The 11,196-nt window shown below is 50.5% G+C and overlaps 1 protein-coding gene across 1 annotated transcript; it reads right to left on the minus strand.

Annotated features, from left to right (window-relative positions):
- Positions 1-7,366: 7,366 nt before the first annotated feature.
- Positions 7,367-9,709, minus strand: Rassf10 (Ras association domain family member 10). The gene has a single exon (XM_057778912.1). The coding sequence runs from the start codon at positions 9,479-9,481 to the stop codon at positions 7,955-7,957; it is 1,527 nt and encodes a 508-aa protein (XP_057634895.1). The 5' UTR covers positions 9,482-9,709; the 3' UTR covers positions 7,367-7,954.
- Positions 9,710-11,196: the final 1,487 nt, after the last annotated feature.

An 11,196-nucleotide genomic window follows, 5' to 3' on the forward strand; every position in this document is an offset into this window, starting at 1 on the left:
CTCAGACACACAGACATAAAACAGCATGAAGACCACATGCATCTGCAAACACACAGGCATGAAATAGCGTAAAGATCACATCCATCCTCAGACACACAGACATGAAACAGCATGAAAATCACATGCATCCTCAGACACACAGGCATTGCTGATCAACAAGTGTAGCAAAGTTTCAGTGAATGAAAATCAGCACAGTAAAGTTCTGTACTCTAAGGATTAATGGCCCAGAAAGGAAACTAAGAATCTAGAATAAAAGAAATTTAAAAATATATTTAGGAATAATTTAGCAAAGAGGTAAAAAAAACTGGGCATGAAAACCACACAAGAGCTACAAAAAACTAATAAGTAAACAGAAAGATGTCTGAGCTGTTTGTGGACAGAAGACTAATAGAGTCACAAAGGTTCTTTAGTTATTTACCCTCTTGCTGTGATTAAAACACCCTGGCAGATAAAGGAGAAAGGGGCTCATTCTGGATCAGTGGCATCGCAGTCAAGAAGCAGAGGATGATGGATGCTTGAGCTCAGCTCATTTGCTCTGTTTCCTACAGGGCAGGGTCCCAGCCTAGGGAATGGTGCTGCCCTCTGTGGCCAGGTTTCCCACCTCCATTAACCCAGGCAAGATGATCCCTCACAGGCATGCCCAGAGGCCTTCATGCTGGTGACTTAGATCAGCCATCAGAGATAGCAATACTGTAATTTAGATCTGCAATGACCCCCCCCCACCCCCCCCCCTCCGCCCGAAAGCCTCTGGGACCTTTCCTATTGCTGTTGGAATGTTGTGGAAATTTCAAAAGGTAGATATAATGGAAGATTTTGGGTCATGGAGGATCTGTCTTCAGAGAGATTTTAGGACTCTAGCCTTTTCCTATTCCTTTCTCATTTTTACTTCCTGGTCATAAAGTTTGAACCGTTTCTTCCATCATGGCCTCCCGGCCACAACACACTGTCTCCACAGAGGACTAAAACTGATCATGAATTGAAATCCTCAAAACTGGGAGCCCAAATAAACCTTTTCTCTTTTTAAGTTGATTCCTCAAAACATTTTGTTATAGTAATGGATTGCCAAATGACACAGGAAACACATAATAAAGTCAAATAAGACAGAGGAGTGCCCTTCGGCATCACTGGGGGTGGAGGTGTAATCGGAATAAGAAGTAGGATTGACTCAATTCTGCAGTCTTTACTGAGGGTCATGTTGACCTGAGAAAAGGGCCATTAGATGAAAATCAACAACTTCAACCCTGCTTTTAAAAAAACAAGAAGCAAGCAAACAAACAAACAAACATGGATGTCATCCTAAAAGCTCCAAGGGCATCCGGTAAGTGTCTGATTTGCAATTGAGTAGATAAGAAGGCAGAGGATGGGGTAGTGGTCTTCAGACCTCACGTCCACAAGTGCAGTATGAACCACATGGCCAAGGATGCCCTTAACCCAGCTGTACAGGCTTAGATGCATAGGAACAGGAGCCGGAACATTACAGGACAGAGTAACCCCATCCCCCTTGTCTCTTTCCGAAGAGTCCTGAATGTGCGGCTCACCAGTAAAGACCCAGTTAAAAGTGCTGGGTGGGGCACTTTAATCCCAGGACATGGGAGGCAGAAGCAGATGAATCTCTGTGAGTTCGAGGCCAGCCTTGTTTCAGAGAGAGCTCCAGGACAACCAGGGCTGTTACACAGAGAAACAAAACAAAAACAAGGGGAAAGGTGCTGGGTGGACTGGGGTTTGGCTCCATGGGTAGTGCCGGCCTGGCGTGTAGGAGGCCCTGGTTTCTATTCCCAGCAGCACATAGACTGGCATAGTGCCTGGACTTCCAGTTCTCAGCTGGAGGTCGTGGAGCCAGGAGTTCAAGTCACTCTCGGCCACATAGGGATAGGGCAGGCTGTAAATAAAAACTGCAAGCTAGAGACAGCTCTGGTACAGCTTGGGGTGGAGCCACCAAGGACTTCAAGGACCACACAGCTCTGCTTTGTAGGGTAGCTACCCCCTTGGGGCACTCAGTTAAAACCTCCAGGCTAATATGTCAAGTGTTATCTTTTGTGAGAATTCTCTCCCTCCTTCCCTCCCTCCCTCCCTCCCTCCCTTCCTCTTTTCTTCTTCTTTTTGTCTGTCTGTCAATTTGTTTGGGTTCTTGAGACACAGTCTCACTATGTAGCTCTGCCTGTCCTGGAATTCACTATGTAGACCAGGCTAGCCTCAAATCACAGAGATCTTCCGGCTTGAGTACTGGGATTAAAGGTGGGCACCACTATGCCTGGCCTTCTCTCTATTTCCCGAAGCCACTCATATATTCATTGGGAAATTCTCCCCTCTGTCTTGTGCTAAATAGATAATTACTAGCCCTGGGATATGTGGGAGATGACAGTACCTCACTGGGGAAACAGCTGAACAAGGCCTTGCTGATGGCTAAGCCTTTCCAGTGCTGGGACCTGTGAGGGCTCTTTCTCTGTGCTGGTGTCTAGTGTGTGTAGCAAGCAGGGCACTGGCTGTGAGGTCAGGCTTGGGTTGATCAGAAAGACAAACTGGTACGGGAGAATTGTCTGTATTCTGTCAATCATGTTTTAAATAAACACTATTGGCCAGGCAGGAAGTAGAAATGATGCAATGAGAACAGGAGAATTCAGGGAAGGAGGAAGTTGATTCCTCCCACTCCTGCCCAGACCCAAAGAAGCAAGATGTGAACTGCCCTGCTGAGAAAGGTACTGAACCATGTGGCTAGCATAGATAAGAACAATGGGTTAATATAAGCTACAAGAGCTAATAAGTATCCTGAGCTAATGGGCCAATCAGCTTTATAACTTATAGAGATCTCTGTGTGATTTCCTTTGGGGCTAAACAGCTGTGGGGAACTGGGCAGGACAGAAACCCCAGCAAGCAGGCCCCCTCATGTTACAACAAACTTAATTTCTCTGTAAAAGGTGGAGATTCAAAAGGTTCATTTCAAAAGAGGAATGCAGGGAAATAATGACATCCTATGATATGGCCTCTTGGAAGAATTGAGGCAACAGTCACTCTCTGGCCCCCTCATGTTACAACAAACTTAATTTCTCTGTAAAAGGTGGAGATTCAAAAGGTTCATTTCAAAAGAGGAATGCAGGAAATAATGACATCCTATGATATGGCCTCTTGGAAGAATTGAGGCAACAGTCACTCTCTGTCTTCCTGTAGGGAGGAGGTAGACTGGGCAAACATCTCGGCATTGGAGACTTCACTTCCTTTCAAGAATTTAAGCTGGGTGGTGGCGATGCACGCCTTGAATCCCAGCGTTCCAGAGGCAGAGGCAGGCAGATCTCTGAGTTGAGGCCAGCTCTACAGAGCAAGTTCCAGGATGGCCAGGGCTACACAAAGGAACCTTGTCTCAGAAACAACTCAGACAAACAAATGAAAAGGAATTTAAGAATGGACTGGCAAGATGGCTACGTGGGTAAAGATGCCTGCTGCCAAGCCTGACAACCTGACTTACACCAGAACCCACATGGTGCAAGGAGACACAAATCCCACAATTGGTCCTGATTTACATATTCATATTTTGGCATGTGCCCCTCCCCCAAATAATAAATAAATAAATGTATGTATGTAAAGGGGGGGGCGAGTCTAAGAACTGAATGATACATGATAACTAAAAATTAAAAAGAACTTAAGAATAAGCCCAAGTGCAAGATCCTGGCTAGAAAGAAAACCCCAGACAAATCTAAACTTAGCAGCTGTTAATTAGTAACTTGGCCTGGGTGTTTATTGTGTTTAGGTTTAATTTTCGTGTAAAGAGAAACACAAATGGTTTCATGACATCACCTTCTAAGAATCGCTGTCCCGCTAGACTCAGATGAAAAAGATACTTGTTTGTTTTTATAACTCTGGTTCTCTTATCTTCCTTGCCATGCTCCTAGGGAGTGTTGGCTCCTCCTACTCTCCATCATTAGCCAGCTGCGATGGGAGACAAGATTCCTATCAGCAACTTGTCAGCCCAGAAGAGAAAGAAAAAAATGAAAAGAACTATGTCCTCCTCTCCTTTATTTTTTTTTTAGGTGAGGTCTCATGTAGCCCAGGCTGGACTCACTGTGAATGACTTTGACCCTCCTCCTTCTTCACCTGTTGAATGCTGGGATTATAGTGCCTGCTTTTATGCAGTGGTGAGGATCGAACCCAGGGACCTACCCGCTAGGCAACTGTACCCAGGAGCTCCACCCCTGCTCAGTACCAGGCCACCTTAGCTCTATGAAAAGGCTTTTGTTGTTGCTCTGGCCTTGGAGCAAAGCCAGGGCTGTGAGCGTTTACACAAGAGTTCTACCACTAAACTGCATCCCAGCCCCCTAAACACCTCTACCAGCCGGCACATCTTGTTACAAAGGTATTTTAGGACAGTGACACTCAGCCCTGATTTTGAGGCCATGTGCATTACTAAATTTTGGTGAAACTGCTTTTTAGCAACAATAAAAAAATAATCTACTGACATCGAGGGTAAAATGGACACTTTCATGTATAGCTGAATTAGATCACTCACAGAGTAATGTCACAGTGGTCAGAGTGGGATTGTCGACATGAGCTGTCATAGAAACTTGGAAGTCCTTACCCGCTGAACAGATCTGCTCCTGAGTGGTTGGCCAGGGTATGGGGGCGGGGAGGGCAGGGCAAAGCATGCATGGAATTATAATGAGATGATTCTGTCTAACAACAGAGCAAAATAGGAAATCTTCAAAAGGCACAAAACATCCCGAAGAGAACTTGGGCAAACTTTGGCCATGACAAGCTTTTGTGGTAAGAGACTGGGTGTAGCTTTTTTTTTTATCCAAAATTCATGATATTTTCAGGTTTTTCACCAAGATTGTGTTGTATAGCTTTTCGAAGGAGCATAATAAAATAATAGAAGAAATCGAAGAAGAAGGAGAAGGGAGGAGGAGGAAAAGGAAGAAGAAAAAGAAGAAAGAAGAGGAAGAAGAAAAAGAGGAAGAAGAAGCAATAACCATCTTTTTACATTTATTTATCGTGTGTGTGTGTGTGTGTGTGTGTGTGTAGCCACAGGCTCACGACAAGGCACACCTGTGGCAGGATTCAGTCCTCTCCTTCCACATGTGGACCCCTGGGGATCAAGTATCTTTTACCCACTAAGCCATCATCTCCTGGGCCTAATAACCACATTTTAGATAAGGAGGTAAACAAACCCCGTGAGACCATATGGGACCTGGGTTTGGAAGCACGCTGTTAACAGGATGCACAGGATCCACACACGGTGGATCTCCTAGTTCCAGGAGAATGACCTGGGGAGCAGCCTTATGGCAGTCCCTTCACAAGTTAACTGGATTTCTAGGGGGCCTGAAAACAGCCAGAGAGCAGGAGTCCCTCTCCCACGGACAGTGGCTGCAATGCTCTCTCACCCCTGGTGTCATGAGATGCAGGAAATGGAACACTCAGCATCACCGAGACTTGGAGCCCACACGCACCGCTGTGACAAGGACTTCTCACGGAAGAAGCTCTTGCCTCCTCCTGCCCCAATTCTCCTTTCTCCTGCTCACACGGAGTACCGCTTAGGAATAGCATTGGCTAGAGAGAATGGAGAGAGAGCAGACTGGACTGGCCTCAGCACTCTCCTGTAAGCAAAGTGCCCACCCACCCCCGCACCTGAGGAGTTTTAAGTAGGGAAACATCTTCAGGTGGTTAGGACAGGGACTGTTCTCAAAACCCCTCCGGCCTTCCTCCTGTGATGTGGCATGTTTGCTTTGTAGGTTGCAGGCATATTTGCTGACGTCAGCTACCCATCAAAGTTTAAAATAATAATAGTCAGAAGAAAAACAGCTCCTTTCTGCCAGGCAGTCACGCTCTGCCAACTTCTAGGTTCTGAGTTAATAAACGCCCAAGAGCCACCTCCCCTACAACCCTAGGGGGGAGAAAAAAAAAACACACAATAATTTAAAAACCACCAGGCCAGCCCACTGCCAGCATAAACCATTCAGACAGGTGGCATCTGTCACACTCATGAGGGTTTTACCTCTGCCTCAAAAGGAAGGCTGTCATTGCGCTTTGTGTTCACGGAATCAAACAACTGTCTGAGGACAGGGAGTTTCTTTGGGTCCCTTCCTCATCTGAATGAGGCCGCAGGACTAAGTGTGGGGACGTCTTCTGCATCGGACGAATGTAAACAAGAACAACAACAACAGCAACATAGTTATACCAAATAAGGTCCTTCAAAGAGTACCAATTAGGAAAAGCGCCTTTTCATTTTGATTTTACTTGGAAATCCGAGAAGAGTCACGTGCGTTTTAATGTCACAGCAGCATCCGTGTTGGGACACTGTGAAAAGGAAATGCCCCAGCAGTGATTTGTGGAGTTCAGGGAGACATGCCCCTGTTGGGGACACTCAGACAGCTGAGCTCTCAAGGGAAGGGACAGCTACACAATCCCAAGGCCTCTGAATTTATCTTTGCCTGCCGTTGTGGAAGTGGGAGCCAGCTCCTTGCTAGTTCAGTTGTACCTTGCTGGCAACACACACACACACACACACACACACACACACACACACACCATTGTTAACCTCCTCCGAACACTTTAGACCCATATTCCTCAGAAGGTCCTGGGCTCCACAGGGAAGCAGACCAGCAGGCTCCTTCCACAGGCCGGAGGGCTCACTACAGCTGATAACTTTCCATAGAAACACCCAAAACAATTACACCGAGCACCCCACGGCACGATCACCGATCACCGCTACAGCAGACAATGTCACCCTTCTCTGACCTGCCACAGGCAAAGGGACTGGCCAGGCAGGAGCAACTCAAGCCCTCAGCTCACTTTCCTGTGCCTTTACCATGGCTCCCTGCTATGGTGAACCTATTGTTTACCCCCAGTGGCCTATCAGATTGCTGCTTTCTCCCTACCCCACCCCCCACCTTTGGAGGCCATTTGCCGCAAACCCTGACGTGATGTTTGCACTTAAAGTGAATTCATACTTGCAGTTTACTTGAACCAGAACCTTATCTCCAACCGAAGTTACTGAAGTTGGATCTGGGTAAAATTCATGAAGGTCATGGCTGACACTAATCATAGAGCTGGACTAAACACTATGCAAAGATCTTTACTGTCAAGTTATAGTTGACACTAGAATGTTCGTTAAAATGCGCCTCATCCTGCAACTTCCCTTTTCCCTGTGACTGAGTCAGTGGGTAGGCATCATGAACTAGAAGCCAGCACGGTTGTCTTTGCAGAAACATAAACAGCCAGATTACATTTTTTTTTTACCCTGGATAATGTGTGCCAGGATTCTATAATTCAAAATGGCTATGTTTGGAGTGGAGCTGAGGGGGGTCGGGGATAGGGGTGGGCTTTTAACACCTTGTATCTAGTAGGCAGAAACACAGCATTAGATTTCCGTGCGGTTTGGCCTTTGACAGAAAGAAAAGGCAAATGATTTAGCAGATGGGTAATTCCCAAACCTGAAGAAATGTAAACAGCCAGGGGTTTGGTGCCTATGGGTTTTATCAAAGATGTTAAGCAAGGCAGAGACCAACGCTAGTGCATCCTCTTTGGCTAGTTTTAACACGCTTCCAGTCACAATTAACATTTAAGGAATTTCCTTCTCACCCAAGTGTTTTCTTTCACCAGCACTTTAGGCCACAGACTATAGTTCTAGCTGTTGTCAGTCCTTCCCAGACGGAGGAGTGCTTAAAACGTCCACAATGGTTTTCTCTTTTCTTGTTTTGAAAATGGGGGGACCTTGTCGATTTAAAATCAGGGAAGGGTTCTCACCTCTTTTTTCCCTCTGAAGCTTAAGAAGTTTAGGGCTTCCTTGCCCAGGGCCCTCCTACACACTCCCCCTGAGTCAGAGGAGGATGCTGCCTGGCAGGTGTCCTCCCCACTCTTCAGACCCATCCGCAGGAACTCTGAGCTCACCCCCTCAGCCTCACTTCATGTCCCTGAGCAGGCCAGGCCTGTGCATGCTGCAAGCGTCTAGGCTCACTCTCTACTACTCCTACACAAGGGATTCGCACACAGGGGGTACCGAGTCCGAGTCTTGGCTGTGCATGGAGCTCAGCCCAGTATCCGAGTCCTCATCATTGCCGGGACAGCTCTTAGCCATTCCCCGGGCCTGGTCTACCCACATTTCTGCACAGGTCTGAGGCTGGGGTTCCCGCGAAGGTCCGCCAGAACTCAGAGCCCCATCATTCACCACAGTCTGCTCCAAAGTGCGCAAAGTCTGGAGAAGGCCCTGCAGCTCGCGCTCCTTAATGTCCCTCTGCTGCTGGCTGTAATCCAAGTCAGCCTTGACCGCCTCCAGGTCCGTGCTGAGCCTCAGCCCGATGTAAAGGCTAGTGCTGAGCTGCGTCCTGACCCGCTCCTGCTCCAGCGACAGCTCGCCATCCGGACCGCCGTCGGGCTCCGGGGGCTCCTCTCGAGCCGCCAGTTCCTCATTGCGCCGCCTCATCCACCGCTGGTTCAGCTCCTCCTGGATCTCGGTGGACAGGCGCTCCAGCAACTCCTCCTGTTGGGCGCGCTCCTCTTGCAGCCGCACCAGGTCGTCGCAGCGCCGGGCCAGCTCCTCCAGCGCGGCCGCCTGAGCCTCGCTGTCCAGGGATGCCACTGCCTCCGTCCCCTTCTCCGCCAGCGTCGCCTCCTCGGGTTCCTCTCCAGGAGCCGGCCCGTCGAGATCGATGCCAGCCCCTACCAGGTAAGTATCCTGTACGTAGTTGACTCCGTGCCGCCGCATGCGGTCCAGGTGCACCTTGGCCTCGTAGCGGTCGATCTCACGGTCCAGCTCCCGGAGCCGCTGCACCTGTTGGCGGATAGTGTGATCCTGCGACAACACCAGATGCACCAGCGTCTCCATGCGCTCCACCGACGCGCTCTCCTGGGTCCTAGGCGGCGACGAACAGGACGAGGCGGTGGACGACGACGTGGACGAACAAGGCGACGGCGGCTGCTGCTGGCGCCTCCGGTTGAGCTTGGCCAGTTTGCGGAAGGCCTTGCGCACCACCCGCCGCTGCTTCTCCTGGGTCATGGCCAAACTGGGCCGCGCCGGGGCTCCCCGGGCCAGGCAGGGGCGCTCGCGGCTGAGTACTACCCGCGCCTCAGCGCTGCGTGGCCCGGCGTTGGGCAGCGATGCCTCGCTGCGCACCAGCACGAAGCGCACATTCTCCTGCTCGTCGCCCCAGGCGGTCCAGAGGCGCAAGATTCGCGTCTTGTTGGGCAGGATGCGCTCAAAGCCGCGCCACTTCTCCACGATGCAATAGCAGTGCGGGGGCCCACATAGCATGCCCTGGGGCATCACGTCGTCGTCATCCTCGTCGTTTTCGTCTGGGGGCTCGGGCTGCTCCAACGGACTGGAGGGGTCCTCCGCCTTTCCCCGGCGCTGGCCTCGCCGCTGCCTGCGTCGCCGCCGGTAGCCGTCCTCCAAAAGCACGCGTACCACGTCTGAGCAGGTGGTGCGGCGGGAGAGGCCGGACACCAGCTTTTCCTCTTGGCAGATCCACACCGATATCTTCTTCTCCGAAGGATCCATGGTGCGACTGGGACGCACACAAAGGGCAGGGTCCGGCTAGGCGCTTACTGGGGCGGCAGGGCCAGCGCGGGTAACCTGGCAGTTCCCAATTGAAGGAGAATCCGCGACCGGTCTCCGGCGTCACTAGCCTTTCTCTCCCGCTGCGCACTGAAATCAGGCGGCGGCTTCGGCAGCAGCGGCTGCTTTCGGCTGGGACGGCGGCGGGCTCTCCCGAAGCAGCGTGCCGTAGCTCGGGTTCCAGCGGCTCTAGCTCTGCCCGCGGTGCCAGAGGCCTCCGGGTTTTGCTCCTCCCCACCTGGCTCCACCTCTTCCCGCCCCCAGCGCCCTGAACTGCGGCTGAGAGCACCGCAGGCGCGGCACCCAGACTTGCCCCTCCCAGCCCCGCCGCCGGATCTGCCCCCGGCTCCGGTTGCTGGCGTCGGGAGTCCAATTCTGAGTTTCCTCCACCCCGAGCAAAGAAGGACTCCGGTACCTCCTTGACACAAGGCCTGGAGCCCGCGTCTCACCTGGCATCAGCTCTGTGCCCCTCTCGGATCAGTCTTGCCTCTCGTCGAAAGCTGGCTAGAAACATCTTAACCCGACTTCCTTCTTTTTCAGCGCTCCCAGATGCCGGTGATCTTGCCTCTTCAGGGCAGCGCCCTCTGCATACCGCACTTTGCACAGGCAGGGAAACTGAGGCACCCAACAGTTTCTAGTGGAGACGTTGTAGTCCACTACCTGACCGGCTCAGGTTTGTGAGCGCTTTCTCTAAGTCTTCCAGTCCTCCTCAACTACGGTGGGGTCCGTGAGCAGATATGCAGTGGTCTGACGGCGGTGCTCCATTCTGCATAGGTCAGAACTGTAGACCCTCACCTCCATTTCCCATAACTTTCTCGACAAAAAAAAAAAAAAAAAACCTTACAGAGGGAGTCTGGGGCCAGGCTTAAATTGATCACCAGTCCTGCTTTCAAAAGGGGAAGTGTAGCAGTTCTTATGACTGGGGTTCTGCTGTTTTCTGCATCTAGATGCGCTCCGGAAATGCTAAGAATCAAGTGCCAAAAAACAAATCCAAAGCCACAATGCGGAGCTTCTTAAACCCTCTCAGTGCAAGGCTTGTTCTGGTCCTGGGAAGCATAGGTCTGACAGCTCCTTCCCCTGCCGCAAGACCCTGGGTGTCTCACTAGTTCTTGTAAAGTACTTTTGTTGATGGGATGATTCCCTCCTGGAACATTTGCTGAGTTCCCACTCGTTTCTATGGCCAATGCAAGGGATTTTTTTTTTTTCAGTTTTTCGAGACAGGGTTTCTCTGTAGCTTTGGTGCCTGTCCTGGAACTAGCTCTTGTAGACCAGGCTGGCCTCGAACTCACAGAGATCCTCCTGCCTCTGCCTCCCGAGTGCTGGGATTAAAGGCGTGCACTACCACTGCCCGGCTCAATGCAAGGGATGTAATGATGAGTAAATCTCCTGGCCTACAAGGAGCTCACCGTAGCTCATTTCCACCACCAGGTCGTCTGGGTTCTGAGCAGGGAAGTCTCTGTGTATTGGGGGAGCATGCCTGGATTCTGCACAGCAGCACAGACCCCATCTGGGAGAGTCCACAAAGGCTTCCCATCAGAGGTACCATCTGGGGCAGGACAAAAAAGAACCATTGGAACTTTCCAAAGAACAAAGAGATGGCACAGGGCAGGCAGAAGGAATCAATGTGCAAACTAAAGAATCAAGGCAGTGTGACAGTC

The sequence above is a fragment of the Chionomys nivalis genome, chromosome 8 (assembly GCF_950005125.1).
Source record: "Chionomys nivalis chromosome 8, mChiNiv1.1, whole genome shotgun sequence".
Taxonomy (NCBI): Eukaryota; Metazoa; Chordata; class Mammalia; order Rodentia; family Cricetidae; genus Chionomys; species Chionomys nivalis.